Genomic DNA, 17520 nt, shown 5'->3' with positions numbered 1-17520 from the left:
CTGACTAGAGCAGTAATAATAGTAATTGTTATTATTGGCAATTGCACTGGCAGGGGAAGGGGAGAAGACTCACCTCCTGTTACCTGCATCAACAAGTGACCCTAACAGAACCTAATATCAGGTATTTAATAGCTGACTCATGGATTCATCATATGACAATGTAGTATTCATAATAAGTCACTTACTGAAAGCAGAAAGGGGAGTCAAGAAGCAGGCAGTGATCAATTTTTCAGACACCTTGGGCCACCTTTTCTCAGCTGAATGGATTACAGAGTAGCTGGAGTCTATCAGACTGAAAGTTCACACTCTAGCTAATGGGATGCTCTGCCTGGAGAATATTTTTAATATTTACATATTATTTATGTATTTATTTACTTGCTGATGTTTCAGTACAATCTGTGCCATTTTTCCCTGTCATCTTGTTTCCCCTACTTCTTTCATGCTCCTATCATTAAATTAATCCCATCCTCCCCAAAGGTTGCTTACTCTCTCAGCAGCTTGCTTAATTGTAGACACCTCATGTTTGCATGTAAAAATATGTGAAATGAAAGCTGCCAGTGCTGTGTGGTACTGAAGGGTTTGTTTACTCTTGGGAGCTTGGTACCATCATCACTTCTTTGTGCAGAAATGTAAAGACACACCACTCTGAAGCTCGTAGGACCTTGTAGGAAAGAACAACCTCTCAAAACACTTGGTTGTTCTTAGTGCCGGGAGAAGCCTAGGCATAGCTATGATGTGCCTGAAGATGCATGCCACATTGCTATCCTCAAAGCTCAGGTTTGATAGATGACAATCACCTCACATGATTTTGATTAACAATTTCCAATGAAAAAGATGAGAGTTACATAAAACCTTGAATTTGGTGTCAGGTCTATTCTGAAGTGCCTTGCTAAAACCAGAGCAACATTACGGAGAAGACCCTTCTCTTTCCCTCCCCATGGTTTCTTGAGCTCATATCATCTTACAGACATGCACTGCATTGTTTCATTTCTCCCTCCTCTTCACTTTTCTGCCCCACAACATTTTCATGGCATTTTTCACCTCTTCATTTCGGAGTATGTAGATTTGGGATTAGATTTTCAAAGGGATTGAGCATAGGTGTGATGATGGTGTAGAACACAGGGACCATCTTGTCCACTATGAAGGTGGTAGAAGGGCACATATAGATGAAAATGCATGGCCCAAAGAACAAAATTACAACAGTGATGTCAGAGGAGCAGGTAGAGAGCGCTTTGAGATGTCCGTCGGAAGGGCGTGTCCTCATAACAACATAAGACACAACAAGAACAACAAAACAGCTCAGAGAAATCAAACCACTATTGGCAGCCACAGTGGCACCAACAATGTAGGTGTCAGCGCAAGCCAGCTTCAGCAAAGGGTGCACATCACAGAAATAGTGGTCAATCTCATTGCGCCCACAAAATAGTAGCTGAATGGTAAGCAGAACCTGCACCACGGAGTGCACAAAGCCTCCCACCCAAGAAGCTGCCACCAGCCAGCCACAGACACGCTTATTCACAATGTTTGTGTAATGAAGTGGTTTACATATAGCAATGCAACAATCATATGCCATCACTGTGAGAAGGAAGATCTCAGTGCAGCCAAAGAAATGGACCACAAACAGCTGAACTATGCAACCCACAAAAGGGATGGTCTTCTTCTCAACAAGAAGGTCATAAATGAGCTTGGGAGCTGTGACAGTAGAGTAACTGATGTCTACAAAGGACAAGTAGTTCAGGAAGGAGTACATGGGGAATTCCAAATGTTCACTGGACTTTATAGTGATAATGATTTCCGAGTTGTTTCCGAGTATGATAGTGGCATAGAAGACTAAGAATAAAGAGAAACACACTTTTGCTACTTTCTCATCTTGCGTGAGTCCATGGAGGATGAACTCTGTCACATTGCTTTTGTTGTCTACAGATGCCATGTAGACAGGACCTGAAGCACAGGAAAAAAAGCCATCTGCTATGGCATTAGAAACAGGACGTTATCAATACGCATACATATTGTTCATTGGTATATTAAATATTAAGCATATTTTCTTTCGTGTCTTTTTGAGACTGTTTTCATTTAAAGGTAATGCTACCCTCAAGGAATAACAGCTGATATCCAACTCAAAACATAATATTGAGGTGGATAATAGCAAGCTCAGTTTCTTTATTTGAGGAGTGTGGTAGAAATACCCTCCAGAATCCTAGTGGTCACCTTTGCCTCTTCTGAAAAAGACAACTAATTGCAAGGTCCCCTTAAGACCCACTTTTACTCTACAATGTTGATTTGAAATAAAAAGTTGACCAAAAGGAACAGTGCAGCTCTAATTCAAGTCTCAACACTTTACTCACAGCCTGAGGAAGGTCCCTGATCATCAGTGAATGTACTTTCCTTTTAATCCCTCTAAGGGGATGCAATAGAATTACTGCTCATTATTTCTCTGACTGTGATAGACCTGAATAAGCTCAGTCACAGAAAGAGCTGTCCAGTGTTTCCTTGGATCACCTTTCTGGCAGTATGTGGATGAGCTAATATGGAGCTAATTTGCATTAATGATGTGTTAGTAGGGGGGCTGTATACCTCACCCAAGTCTGGACTGAGTGGAACCCCTCATAAATACATCTGTAGTGACACTGGGATAATGAATGCACCACTGGTGACTCTCCTTTACTCACAAACACCCATGAATTCACCTTTGCGGCATTAGTACCCATTACCCAGTACATGGGTATCGCTAATGTACAATTGATGCATAAACGAAGAAGAGGCATATCTTCGTCTATGGTAAATCCTTTGGGGATTTACCTGGTAAATCCTTTGGGGTCTGAATCCTGTTCAACAATAACAGGTCACTCAGTTCTCTCACCTTGAGGTCTCTGTCTCACCCACTGGCTGCTCTCCAACTTGATCAGCAGAAAAAATGCTCTTTTGTGTCTCCATCTCTATCTCCACACTCCTCCATAGAAAGCACTTTGGGGATGACCAAAGTGTGTGTATTAGGACCATTGTTGCCTATGTGTAAAGTTGAGGGGACAATGCAAGACTGAACATCTGGGAAGTGCTGTCACCAGTTCTCGAGCCCTTCTCTCTGTAACACTGACAACATCCTTTTGACAGATCTTTCTGGAAACAGCATATAACTGGGAAAAAAAAGCAACTAAGACAACTAAAGCCTGAAAAAACTGTAATGATTTTTTTCCAATTCATAAAATGGACCTCACAAAAGTCACTCAACATAAATTCCTGTTTTCAAAGGCAGGATTTGAAACAATCATCCTTGAACAATGCAAAGGAGCAAAATCAAAAAACTTACACAGTTTATAATTGTCAGTCTCCAAGAGTTCACTTTTTCCTCTGATGACTTCCTCTGACCTTGCTAGGTAGTTTCATCAACATGTCTCAGCTGCAAGTTGTTACTTAGATGTCACGAGAGCAATAAACATCTCTACCAATTCTGAAAACTGCAGAGGCTGAAATGGACAACCTGAGTCTATTTCCATTTCTCATTCTGCAAAATACAACTTCCAAGAACATCTGCAAGAATAACTCTCTCTCACAAGATGGGAAAGTTGTGGCAGAAATATTTAAAGTAAATCGCACAGCAAAAGCACAAGACTATCTGGAGTAATGAGGTCCCAGAGGCATATGAAGATTTCTTTGTTAGAAATCATTAATGAGGAGCTAAAAATTGATGGCTTGCTGAAGGGTGATGCTGGAGCGTGGTCATCTAGACTACATTACATTGTGTGTGGGTTTGCTTGTTGGCTGGCTAACTTTATTTACAATTGGCTATGTGTTTCTTCTGGAAGTGTTTATGTTTCAAATTAACATTGCAGTTAGTAATTTGCAAATTTTTTATTCAGCTTACCTTTGTAGTCAAACCTTGGAATAAAGATGTCTCTTACACAGGACATTTATACAAATTCTGATTTCTGTCTTAAGCTAAAATTTCTCATAAGAATTTGTATTTCTTAGCTTGTTCTTGCTATTGCATGTTGGCAGCATAAGTAAATATCATAACTGTGCTATAGACTTCTATCCCTTAGACAGATGGTCTGTAGAAATTTGAAACAAGAAGTAAAACAGGTAATTATTTAAAAACTTTAGAAAGGTTTTTGATTGGTCCTCACTGCTTACCAGATATTTTTACTCAGACAATGCAAAACACAGAAGCTGTTCTTTAGTCCAGGTATTAAGCTTTTGTAAGAATTCTTGCCAATATATAAAGGAACCTAATGTTGTTTCCAGTGACACCTTCTATAATCTATGGTCCAGCTGTTGCTTGGTAGCACCCAGCACTTAGAAGTGAGACACTAAAACTTTAAATACATAAATAAATATTAAGTTATAAGCCCCAACTTGAGCTAGGAACACCTTGTAACCTTGAATCTTACTTAAGGCATATTAAGGTGTAACACAGGTGTAGCTGTTTAAAAGGAATGTAAGTGAACAAATAAAATGGAAAGTACTTCAGTTACTTTTGAATGGCACTAGGCAGGATTCTTCCTCCTGCATTCAGCTGATTTGCTGGGTTCCTGCTGGCAAAGTAGGAGTGAGGGTCTCATACCTCCTGGCTCCTTTGTTCTGGTGGAGATCCTGAGCTGCTACAGCTCATCACCCTGTGACAGCTTTGACTGGTACTGTGCTGATTTGGCCTTTCATCCTCACATTTCTTCTCTTCCCTCTTGCAATAGTAGGTGTTCCAGTTGTTCCTGTGGACAATGTGCTTCCTTCCTTGTGTGGGTGTGTAAATGTGCCCTGTTAGGAATTATCTTGCATACCTGAATGATTCCTGAACAATGCTCCCCCTCCTTGATGCATGAAATTGTCCCTCTAAATGCTTTCCTTAGTGGCTACTTCATTTTCTGCAGTAAGCAATGTGTATTTCATGGGATCTGGGACTCTGTATTAGTGTAAACACTAAAATAAAAAATCTGAAGCAAAGCTGAAGGCTAGAATGGATGATTGGAAAGATGGTGTCAGCGACAGCTGAAATACTGCAGAAAGGACTTGGTTCACTGGAATTGGAAGGGAAGAAGCTTCCCCTCCTGCTACTTGCATCAGCAAATGACCCAACTAGCACCAAATATTAGGATTTTAATTGCTAACCCATGGATTCAAAATACCACAGTGTGGTTCTCATAAAGAGGCATTTATTGCAAGCAGAAAGGGACCTCCTTGGTATGATTGCTTCCAGCAGCAGGTAACCATAGTCCTCTCTTTCACAGCTAAATGGATTACAGAGCAGATGGAGTTTGTCTGTCTACAGGTTTATATCTGGGAGAATGCTAACTAACGGGATGCTCTATCTGGACAACATTTTAAATATTTTTGATAGTATTTATTTATTTCCTAGTGTTTCAGTAGTGCTCAGGAGCCCTGGGCCTTGGCCTGTGCTAGTCAAAAAGAAAATAGAAAGGGATGTTCCTAATTACAAGAGGAGCCAAAAGCAAGCTTTTCACAAAAGGTCTTATAGTGAGAGATACATGAGCTTCTCTGATCCTTTGGAGAAGTTACTGCAGTTCTACACCTCTCCCTTCTCACTTCTCATTTTTCCACTCCACAATTTTTTCATGGTACTCTTCACCTCCTCATTTCTCAGTGTATAGATAAATGGGTTCAGCATGGGTGTGATGACAGTGTAAAACACTGCCACACTCTTGTCCTCTGACAGATCACTGGATGGTCATATGTAGGTGAATGTGCACAGCCTGAAGAACAGAATCACCATAGTGATGTGGGACCCAAAGGTGGAGAGGGCCTTGTCCTGGTTTTGGCTGGGATAGAGTTAATTTTCTTCCTAGTAGCTGGTATATAGTGCTGTGGTTTGGATTTTAGTATGAGAAAAATATTGATAACATGCTGATGTTTTAGTTGTTGCTAAGTGGTGTTTACACTGGTCAAGGACTTTTTGGCTTCCCATGCTCTGCCAGGTGCACAAGAAGCTGGGAGGGGGCACAGCCAAGATAGTTGACCCAAACTGGCCAAAGGGCTATTCCATACCATATGACGTCATGCTCAGTATGACGGTCATGCTCAGTATCAACTGGCAGGGAGTTGGCCGGGGAGCAGCGGTCGCTGCTCGGGGACTGGCTGGGCATTGGTCAGCAGGTGGTGAGCGGTCGTGTCACTTGTTTTTTCATGAGTTTTGTTCCTCTCTCGCTCTCTTGTTGTTTTCCTTCTCGTTACAATTTTTGTGTGTGTGTGTTCCAATTATTAAACTGTTCTTATCTCAACCCACGAGTTTTCTTACTTTTGCTCTTCCAATTCTCTCCCCCATCCCACTGTGGGGAGAGTGAGCGAGCAGCTGCGTGGTACTTAATTGCTGACTAGGGCTAAACCCCAACAGTCCTTTTTGGTGCCCAACGTGGGGCTTGAAGGGTTTGAGATAATAACAGATTAACCAGAGAGTGTTAAGGAATTTATATCTGTTAATAGTTGCAGGCCATGGTATTGATTCATCTGTTGTCGATATTGGTTTACCTGATCTGCACCATGCTCATTTTTTTGCTGTACATGTTAAAGAATGGTGTTGATTTTTGCAGTTTGCTGTGCTCTGCGGTGATTAGTGATGTTTTACCTGGGAGATTTGTTATTAAAACAGTGACCTTGGGTTTGTTTTGGTATCTAAGTTTCATACTGAAACCATTACTGTACGTTGGGTACCACCTTATGGAGACAATTGGCAATTATACTTCTTCCTCTGAGAGGTTTTTTATGGAGGAAATACAAATTGACTACCTTCAAATACATTGACTACCTTCTTGGACAATGTTTCCTCCTTCATTACAATAATTTTTCAGTATATTGAACATCCTTGGGTAGTTATGATACATCTATTAGTATTGTTTGGGAATATTGCTTCAGTTTTGTCTAAGGTTAGTAAGAAATTTAAGAATATCATCCAGAGATCTGCCCCAAGGCCGGATAGTTATGAGTGGCAGGGTGTGTGGGATAGCATGGGCAAATGCCTAGGATGGTGGGCACCTCCAGTGTTTTGGAACTTCACCCCTGAACAAGTGCAGAATCCTGAAAACTTAGTAGAATATTTGGAAAAAGTATGTTGTCACCCTGGCAATTCTAAGGAGATACAAATCACTGCAATGTGCTGGGGTCTGGCCCATGCCTACCGAGCCCTGTTCAACACTATTCAGAACCCTCAAGGATCTGGTGACAAAACAACAGACACTACAGCTACTCTGGCCCCCCTGCAACAGGCACTGTGGCTACTCCAGCCCCCCATGCGATAGGCACTGCAGTTGAACCAGGGAACCAACCCATGCCGGTATCAGTTGCCCCTATACAGAAGAAGAAATCCTGGAAGCGAAAGTCAGCTTGTTTAGAAAGGGAAGATGAAAGAGCAGGGCCATCACAAGGAGAGGAAGAGGAAGAACTCGTAAACGAGACAGAAACCACCTGATCCCTATCCCTGAGTGAACTACGAGGTATGCAAAAAGATTTCAGCCATCGTCCAGGCAAGTACGTTGTCACCTGGCTGCTCTGATGCTGGGATAATGGGGCCAGTAGCCTGAAATTAGCAGGTAAAGAAGCCAAACATCTGGGATCCTTTTCTAGGGAAGGGGGCATTGACAAAGCATTTGGAAAAGGGGCACAAGGCCTCAGCCTCTGGAGGCGACTCCTGTCAGCTATGAAGGAAAGATATCCCTTCAAGGAAGATGTTGTATATATCGCCCTGGCAAATGGACCACCATGGAGAGAGGTATCCAGTACCTGAGGGAATTAGCTGTGCTGGAGGTGATTTATGGTGATCTGGACGACGAGCAGTTACCCAAAGATCCAAATGAAGTCAAGTGCACACGACCCATGTGGCGGAAGTTGGTGCAGAACGCATGATCATCGTGTGCCAACTCATTGGCAATCCTGAACTGGAATAATAGAGAGGATTCAGCAGTGGATGAAGTGGCTAGCCAACTCCAGGATTATGAAGAAAGTATCTCTTCCTCCCTTGTCTCAGCTGTGGAGAAACTGTCCCAGAAGGTCCAGCAACTCGAAGAGGATAAGTCCTGTTTTCCACCTGTATGGACCTGTATCTCAGCTATCAGGAGTCAGTGTTCCTCTGCTCAAGAGAGAGGATATAGAGGGTGCACATCACGGGGCTGCTCTTTGGACATTTGACTTTTCAAGGAAACCAGGATGACAATGTAGGACATGACTAGGATGAAGAAACAGCTCAGAGGTATCATTCTGCTGTTGGCAACAACAATGATGCCCAAGGCATAGGTGTTGGTATAGGCAAGTTGTTGTAGGGGGTGGACATCACCGAAGTAGTGGTCAATTTTGTTGGGGCCACAGAACAGGAGACAAGAGGTGAGGAGGGTCTGCACCATGGAATGCATGAAACCTCCCACCCATGAGCCCATCACCGTCTGGCCACACACATGCCTGGTCATGAGAGTGCTGTAGTGGAGAGGTCTGCAGATGGCTCTGTAGCAATCATAGGCCATCACTGTGAGGATGAAGATCTTCCTAAGGCCAAGGAAATGTACTCCAAACAACTGTGCTATGCAACCCACAAAGGAGATGGTTTTATTTTCAACAAAGAAGTCTGCAATCATTTTGGGAGCTGTGATGGAAGAGTAACAGATATCTACAAAGGACAGGTAGGAAAGGAAAAAATACATGGGGGAATTCAGATGTTGACTGCTAATTACAGTGATAACAATTAGCAGATTTCCTGCCACAATAATCATACAGAATAACAGAAACATCACAAAACATATTTTCTGCACTCCTTGATTCTCTGAGAGGCCCACAAGAATGAATTCATCACGCTGCTTGCATTCTCCATGTTAATCAGTTGGGTGATTATACGGTGAATATTATATGGTGAATATACAGCCTATACACATGGAAAAATAAAGACATATGATTCATCAGGCTTTTTTCATTATTAATAATAAATTCTGTATCAGAAGTGCATACAGACTATAGGATTAATATTAATCTTATGAAGTGAATAAATTATCTTAATCTTTAAAGAGATTTATAGTCCTTAACATTTCTAGCTTGTTATTATGCACCCAGAGTCCCTTTGGTCAAAGAAGTCCGGGAACAACTAGATTAAACTCTCCTCAGATTTTAACCAAAAATAGGTGCTCTTAGAATACAATTATCAACTGTTCATTCTAGTATGAAAACATTCCCAGTCAACTGGTGTTAAAATTCACTGTTACAAGTCCAGCCCAATGACATCGCAATCAGTTCTCCCTGTTTGTGCTGGTGATCTCTGAGCAGACCTGTAGAATGAAACAGTTAATGCAAATTATCTAGCAACTATTTAAAATTACAGCATAATCAGAAACTCTTGGGCAGGCAAAAATTGATCAAACATACACAGGAAACACAGGAATGGAGAAAACACAAGATTACACTCAAACCCATAATTTAAAGCCTAGAGAGGAAGTGGAGAAATTTAGGGACTTTTCCTGTGCTTGCAGTAGGTAAAAGGTATTCAAGAATAAGAATAAAATGTACATGGATGGTTCCTTTACTGATATATCTCCCCAAAAAAGGATCAATAAAAACAACATGGTATCGAATTTTACCTGGTCATACCAAGCTGTGATCCTTTCCATCCCTCTTTTCATTTAGCAATGACATAGATTTCTCCAGAAGAACATAAAAGTATGAAATAAGCACACCTTTATCGTGGTGCAGTACCCAGTGGAAAAGAAATAGCTAGGCTCCATCCAGGCAGGAGCAGAACTGGAAGGAAACTACACCAGTCCCGGTGGCTGGGGGCCAGTTAGGCCAGCTGTTAGGCAACCAGTTGTTCGGAAAGGAGTGACCAAGAGATAAATGATCAAGTAAAACTATATTCTTAGTTTGATGATATGAAATTCATAAGCTAAAAACAAGCTATATATTTTAGAAAGGTTTCTAAAGATACAGCTGGTTCACAACACAGGTTTACTGTGTATCCCTCTTGATAAGGTCCCTGCCAGCACCACCAAATTACATTTTACAAAATATTAATCTGCCTGATCTCATCTCATTGACTTTTGTCATGTAGACATCTATATCTGAGCTAGTAACATGCACTCTTTTTCTGCCTTTGCAGAGCAATTCATGATCAGTCTATGGTATCTACTTAAAGATGTGATGAATTACCTGCTGGAGGTACCTGCTCCTTTCTGTTGACTCAAAGGAGATGACTAGAATGACTAATTCAGTGAGAATTCCCACACTTTATGTCTTACATCTTAAATTATCTTTTCAGGGACAGGCTAGAGTTGTATGATATAATGCAATTAGTTGTAAAATAAAACAAATAAAATGTGGACCGGTAACATCTCAAAAAGAGTGAGAAATTGCATCCTCGTCTTATATAATCTCCTTATCGCATGCATTCTTCTTTAAAACCTCAGGTGGTTAATGGCAAAAAAAAAGAAAAAAAACAAAACCCAAAGTAATCTGATCTGGGGCTGTAGAATTAGGTCTGTACATGGTTCCAGCCAAAGGTAACCACAGACTAATGATAACTTTAGTGAAACTGTCTTTTTGTATTTTTACAACTGTTAAAGAAGAAAGGAAAAGAAAGAGAAAAGGAAAGAAAGAAAAGAAGAAAGGAAATATAAAAAAGAAAAGAAAGAAGCCATACAAGCTGGAAGACTTACCTCTTCTGTAGTTAGAGATCTAGATTTTCGGGTAATGGCTGTATGATTCTATCTCTTCAGTGTCTGCCTTCCCTGGTAGGAATGTGTTAGATTCTTTAAAGAACATAGAATGGCTTCTGGAAAGCTTCCAAAACTTGCTTAGGAGGTGCCTTTTATTGTATCATCTCATCTAATTTAATCTCTTGCTCTTCTGTATCACAAGTGTATCTTGACATTTCCTGCCTATGTAAGAACTGATTTGATGGGCTGTCTGGGTTATGTATCTGTGTGCACTGAATGATGCATTCATAATCCAGCAGAAGAAAGAAGACCTGAGAAGAAAACCATTTAAGAACTGCTCTTTAACCCTGTCCCAGGAAATCTCCCACCGGAAGGGCTCTTGGGACTAGAGGAGAGAGATGCGTAGGCTTAGTGAAGGAAAGGCATGAAAGGAAGGGGCAAAGGAGGAGAAATTAATTCTGCCTCGACTGAAAAGTTTAAGTAAATGTATTTTAAAGAAATACTTGCAAGTCAGTGGCTTTATAATGATACTACAACAGCATTTCATGTTTTCATCACTAGAAATAACAGCCAATGGATTGGCTGAATATTAATCTGGACAACCATGTGCAGCAAACTAGTCCAGTTAACCCCTTCCAGAATCCTTTATTAAACCGAGACGAAGCTTTATGGCTTTCCCAACTGTAGAGGGCCATTATATCCACTGCTTTGGATTTCTAGCATTGTGAGTACTAAAATAGTGCTTTTTAATGTTTGTGCATTCAAACAAACAAACAAACAAAGAAACATATCTTCATTTTTTAAAAAAAGAAAGATATTTCAGAGTTGCCTACCACAATAGCCTTTCAAGGGCAGATTCTCTCACTTCTCTCAGGAGTGGTTATGATTAAGTTAAGTTTTCATGGAGATAGAAGATGGCCTGGGTTACCTTGCCATGATCTTTCAAGCCTTATTTTGCATGAAATTTCCTCACTGGCAAACCAGTGAATAAAGCCTCTTACAATAACTTGCATGCTTTAGCAGAGGTCAGTCAGTTACAAAGTAAGTTAAAAATGTCCTTCTCTTACAAATGGGGAAGCTGAAGAAGTCAGCTAGATATTTTATGTCTATGGAAGTCAGCTAATTTGAGTCTGACTTTGTCACTCTAGGCTTTCCCATGGAAAAAAATACATCTCTCCAGAAATGGATTCTTCTGGTATACCTAAGAACTGATTTTAGGATGGGATTAGGTCTGAAATAGACATCTAGATTTTGAAGAAAAACCCAGAATTCCTGCTGTCAGAAAGGGCCTCACCTTTCTTAATTTATACATCTACAAGCAAAAGTTAATCTATGAAATGAAACACACTAAACGGTCATGCCAATTAATGGCTTAGCTCAAACAAAGTCTCAAACTCCTCATTGTGCAGAACTCTACTGTGTATTTTCAGGAGCTGCCTCATGGATGTCAATAAAGAAATTTTCAGCCATGGCCCATTAGTTTGTTGAAATTTCTTGAAATACAGAATGTCTGATAACAACCAAGGTAATGTAGCCATCTCCTGGCACCAAATGTCAGAGATCCACACAGTGAAAATGCAAATCTCCAAATTAATGTGGAGGTTAAATACTGGTCTGGATGAAAATAGTCCTCTAATTTCAATATCTGAAATTCTGTTACTGAATTGAAATTCAATACTGTTGCCTGGGCTCCTGGACAGGTTAATGAGGGTTAACAGTAATCAATACAGGAAACAGTAGTCAATATAGGATGGGTAAGAAAAAAAGTTTTACAATCTTTGGAAAAGGAAGAGGAACAACAGATGACAGAAGTCAAAGGTGAACCCTCAGGTATCTGACCTGTTAAGATAATTTGGGTAAGACGTGCCAGTTTCTGTACCCAGTGACACACGTGGTAGCAATTTGGCTAGCATCATAGTCATATCCTTTTGTTTCCCTAACCAAACAGGCTACCAGAAGTGACTTAATGCACAAGGCCCCAAAAGAGTTGCTGGTTCCTCCTCTTGCAAAATAGTTCCCTATAAGGATGTGCCTACTGCCAGGAAAGGATGCCGCTTACTTTGGCATCTGGATCTGGAAACCACCATGGTGGTAGTTCGTGACTGGGGTAGCTGTGAAGTGGCTGAGGAGGAATTGTACATGGTGAGAAGGTCAGTGAGGTTTTGTGGGTGGGTAGTGAATGCTGGCAAGGGGCTGTCTAGCCAGAGACATGAGGTGGTGAAGAGGTGTTGCAAATTTGATGGTGGGCAGGATTGGGCTGAGGTTTGCGGAGAAGTTGTAAAACTAGAGATGGAAGGCACGAAGCTGGAGGCTGTCTGGAGGGAGTTTATGAAATTGGAATTGCCTGAGTGTCGTGGTTTAGGCCCAGCCGGCAACTAAACACCATGCAGCCACTCGCTCACTCCCCCTGAGTGGGATGGGGAAGAGAATCGGAAGAGCAAAAGTAAGAAAACTTGTGGGTTGAGATAAGAACAGTTTAATAATTGGAACAAAATAATAGTAATAATAATAATGAATTGTAATGAGAAGGAAAACAACAAGAGAGAGAGAGGAACAAAACCCAAGGGAGGAAAAAACCGTGATACAACTGCTCACCACCCCCTGACTGATGCCCAGCCAGTCCCCAAGCAGTGACCGCTACCCCCCGGCCAACTCCCCCCAGTTTATATACTGGGCATGACGTCATATGGTATGGAATAGTCCTTTGGTCAGTTTGGATCAACTATCCTGGCTGTGCCCCCTCCCATTTCTTGTGCACCTGGCAGAGCATGGGAAGCTGAAAAGTCCTTGACCAGTGCAAACACTGCTTAGCAACAGCCAAAACATCAGCGTGTTATCAATATTATTCTCATACTAAAATCCAAACCACAGCACTATACCAGCTACTACGAAGAAAATTTACTCTATCCCAGCTGAAACCAGGACACTAAGGTGTGGTGAAGGACAGTGCTGAATGAAAGTATGAAGTTGCAGGTAATACTGTGAGGAGTTGCATTGAAAGAGCTCATGACATCAGGAGTGGGCATCATGTGTTGAAGGCAACACTAGGAGAGCTTGTGCAGTTCTGGCTGCTGAGGTGTGGTAAGGCTATGGAGTTCATGTGGACCCTTCTTCAGTAAAGTTTGCGTGAAGCATTTGGGACAAAGTAGGGTAGCAACTTGTGTTGGGAGAGGCTGCGGGTCAGAAGAGGACACTTTGGTGATGGGTGTGTTAAGACAGGTTTGGCACAGACAATGGGCCCTTGGGAAATGAGAAGTTGTGCTGAGGGCGGTTGTGAATTCAGCAGCAGGTGTTATGGAAGTGGTCTGACTATTTCAACCTATGTGACCCTGAGCAGCAGTAAGGCATCTTCTGCAAGGACTGCGAAACTAGAACACCTCAGGGATTCAGGTGAGAAAAGAAGCAGCAGTGCAAGAGGCAAGGTACAATTTTGCACAGACAGTTCTTGCTTTCTTTATATCATGAGACTGGCTGAAGAAGTGACAATAGTAAAAAAGCATTTCCTGAGCCATGATGGTGACAGGTTCTGTACAGAGAAGGAAGGGGGAAGTGGTTCAAATCTAAGTGACTTGACAAGATTTGTCTCACCTAATCCTAGCTATATGAAGCAAAGACAACTATACCAGTTGTTAACATTGGGTTCTCTTTTTACTCACACAAGAAAAAAAGGTACTTTTGGGGCATGATTAATCTGACCTATTATTGCTTTTTTAAAGATACTTGTTTCCCACTACTGACTACATCACTGCCCTCCAGAAATTAATTTAAAAATACGTTGCAATCTAACTTTTCCTACATGTTGTATAGAATTTGGCCTCAGATATGGTGCTCACTTGCACACCTGCACTCATTCCTGTTGCTAGCACTATGAACGCATGGGCTGTCTGACCCCTGGTCCCAGTCCAGTTGCTGGCACCCAGACCATCACTCACTGTGGTTGCTGGCACCTTGGACACAAAGGCCTCTGGCCTGTGTCCTACTCCAGTGGCTGGCACTTGATTTCACTAATTTCTGTCCGTCCAGTTGCTGGCACCCAGACACATGGGCCCCCTGACCTGTGGTCCAACTCCAGTTGCTGACACTCAGACTCGAATACACACACGTACACAGAGAATAGACTCCCCCACCCAGGAAAAGAGTTAGAAATTTAATTTAGTAAGAGGATAGAACAGACTGCACTGATCAGGTGCAGGGCATGACCATACAAACATGCTGACCAGTCCTTGTTTACATGCAACCATCCCTTTTTATCCCCTTATCACTCTATTTTCATGCATACATTCCTCCTCAAATCACTTAGGTCCACCACTTTCTCTGCCTTTGGTTCCTCCCCTAGAGATCCCAGAATAAGTCCTGTGCATTCCCAAAATGCTGGTCCCCTGCATCCCATAATGTGTCCCATACTCTTAGGCAGTAACTCCCATTGGTCCAAAAGCTGCTACAGCCTTAACTCTCCTTCACTCATCATGATGGGTTTCACACCTGGAATGGGTCTGTTAAGTCTTCTGTAACAGCCCTGGGAAGAGCCTGGATAGGGTGTTCCCTCTTCTGAGCCTGTAATTTGGGTTCCTCTGCCTTCCATTTCACCTCTGTGCTCCTCTGTCCTTGTGGAGATGTGTCACTGATGGGCTGATAGCTCTCCCTGTGATGGGCCTGGGAGCTGCTGGGGCAGAGTATTATTTGGCATCCCCCTCCTGCCATTGTGCTTCTTTGTGGGTATGTGAACGTGTTTTTGATCACATAACCTAGAAAATGCAACCAGAGAATCCCAATAGGTCATTTGTTTATAAGTCCGTGTTTTAAAGAACATGTCTTTGAAATACACAGCTCAGAGGTTATACAAATTGAAGTTTCTTTAGAATTCTGCCTAAGGCTGTTTTCACATCTTTATTTTTCAGGCTGTAGATGATGGGATTCAGCATAGGGGTTAAGATGCTGTACTGGGTGGACAGCACTTGGTCTAGAATGATTGATGAGACTGATTTGGGTTTTGTGTATTGGAACAGAGCAGTTATGTAGAGTAACCCCACTACAATGAAGTGGGAGCTGCAAGTGGAGAAAGCTTTGTGCCTCCCTTCTGCAGACTGTATCTTCAGGACAGTGGTGATGATATAGATGTAGGATATGAGGGTGAGCAAAAAGGAGCTGGACCCAAAGATCACAGCAGAAAAAAGAAGAATGAGTTTACTGAGAAAGGTCCCACTGCAAGCAGCAGACAGGAGAGGGGGCAGCTCACAGCTGAAATGTTTGATTTCTGTGTGCCCACAGAATTGAATATTTAACACAGGAATTGTGTTTAGAACTGAATATAAGAGACCCATTACCCATGCACCCCCCACCAGCTGATAACAGAAATGTTTGCTCATAGCCTTTTGATACTTCAGCGGATTACAGATGGCCACATATCGGTCATATGCCATTACTGAAAGCATAAACACTTCACACCCAGCTGAGAGGAAGATGAAGAACATTTGAGTCATACAAGCATTCACAGCAATGGTTATGCTTCCTTTCACAAGGAAATTCACCAGCATCTTTGGAACAACAGCAGTGGCATAACAGATGTCAACAAGAGCTAAATGAAAGAGGAAGATGTACATAGGAGAGTGAAGGTGGAGATCAGTCCTTATGACCATCATGACTACCGTATTTCCTAATAAAGTGATTAGGTAAATAATTAAAACCACAGTGAATAGGAGGCTTTGAAGGAGTGGATCTCTTGTAAGTCCCAAGAGAATAAACTCAGTTCCACTTGTTTGGTTTTCCATTTACTCTATGTGACCTGAAGGGGAGAGAAATACATGATGTTAACACTGGAATCAGAACACACAAAATCACATGAATTGACTCCCAGGTAGCAGGTCAACGTGGGGTTAAGAAAAGGAGATTTCAATCCATGTTAGGAAGCAAGGGGCTTGGAAGAGGTATGCAGAAAGTGTTCAAAATAAGCCTTTTCTCCATTGAGCCCAACTGGCGCTTCCTGTTCCTATTCATTTTGTCCTCTTACTAGGACCTTTCAGATTCCACACAGGAGTGAAGTCTTGAAAGCTGAGCCTGAGACTGAAGATGTGCTTTTCTGATTTGTGGTTTGTCTTCCTCCTGACAATCCAGAATTACAAATTAGGCTACCTATCACCAAGCATGGGGAGACCATAGGAATTCCAGTAAGTCTGTGCACCTGGTCCTAGACTTTGCTTCCTCACTTATAACCTGAACAAGATTATGAGTTAAAGGTTCCTCTAATTCTCTGGAATTCTACTATTTAGGATTTTTCTTATTCTGCTGAAGACCTCAAATTCCCACAGCATATGGCTTCAGTATAACCCCTGTGGACACAGAGGTCTGTGAGAGATATATAGTGATGTGTTTGGCTCCTACATGTCGAACTAGGGCATGTGGAAGTCTAGGGCTGAAATATTTGGGTTGGGGGGGGGAGGTGGGGGATTGTTAGGTTTTTTATTATTTTGGTTTGGTTTTATGATTATTATTCCTAAATATCAGATAGTTGGATTGTAAAGCAGAGGATACTCATGGGATATTTTCTGTACAAATGTGCCCTTCTGAACTAGGTCCCTTATTACCTTTTTCAATAAAATGAAGAAACTTAAGTAGGGAAAAAGCAGTAAGAATCTCAAGCACAATACTCTCCCAGCCTGTGTCATTATTGTTAGTCACTTGACCTGAGAGATGTCTAACACAGATGTGATGCATCTCAAATACATATGTGTTCATAGCTCTGAATGCAGAACTAAGTTATCTCAGTTGTGGAATGACATAGAATATCATCGCAAAGTGTCTCCATGCACTTATTAAATACAGTGTCTCAGGAGGCAGAACTGCAGTTTCAGTCAGTTCCCTATTTTTACCACTTCCACATTTGGCATGGGTT

General features: G+C 41.7%; 2 protein-coding genes and 1 pseudogene across 2 annotated transcripts; all 3 read right to left on the bottom strand.

The window, feature by feature from the left end:
• Positions 1-1045: 1045 nt before the first annotated feature.
• LOC140662413 (olfactory receptor 4S2-like) lies at positions 1046-1930 on the bottom strand. The gene has a single exon (XM_072885841.1). The coding sequence runs from the start codon at positions 1928-1930 to the stop codon at positions 1046-1048; it is 885 nt and encodes a 294-aa protein (XP_072741942.1).
• A 3588-nt stretch (positions 1931-5518) lies between these two features.
• Positions 5519-8803, bottom strand: LOC140662661 (olfactory receptor 4S2-like; annotated as a pseudogene).
• A 6663-nt stretch (positions 8804-15466) lies between these two features.
• On the bottom strand, positions 15467-16399 carry LOC140662660 (olfactory receptor 5V1-like). The gene has a single exon (XM_072886227.1). It carries the CDS (start codon positions 16397-16399, stop codon positions 15467-15469), a length of 933 nt encoding a protein of 310 aa, XP_072742328.1.
• Positions 16400-17520: the final 1121 nt, after the last annotated feature.

This window comes from Ciconia boyciana, chromosome 22, assembly GCF_034638445.1.
Source record: "Ciconia boyciana chromosome 22, ASM3463844v1, whole genome shotgun sequence".
NCBI lineage: Eukaryota > Metazoa > Chordata > Aves > Ciconiiformes > Ciconiidae > Ciconia > Ciconia boyciana.
This window is presented reverse-complemented; position numbering and strand designations above follow the sequence as displayed.

Excerpts from the sequence above, each read along its gene's own strand:
- LOC140662660 (XM_072886227.1), bottom strand. The coding sequence starts at position 16,399 with ATGGAAAACCAAACAAGTGGAACTGAGTTTATTCTCTTGGGACTTACA.
- LOC140662413 (XM_072885841.1), bottom strand. The coding sequence starts at position 1,930 with ATGGCATCTGTAGACAACAAAAGCAATGTGACAGAGTTCATCCTCCAT.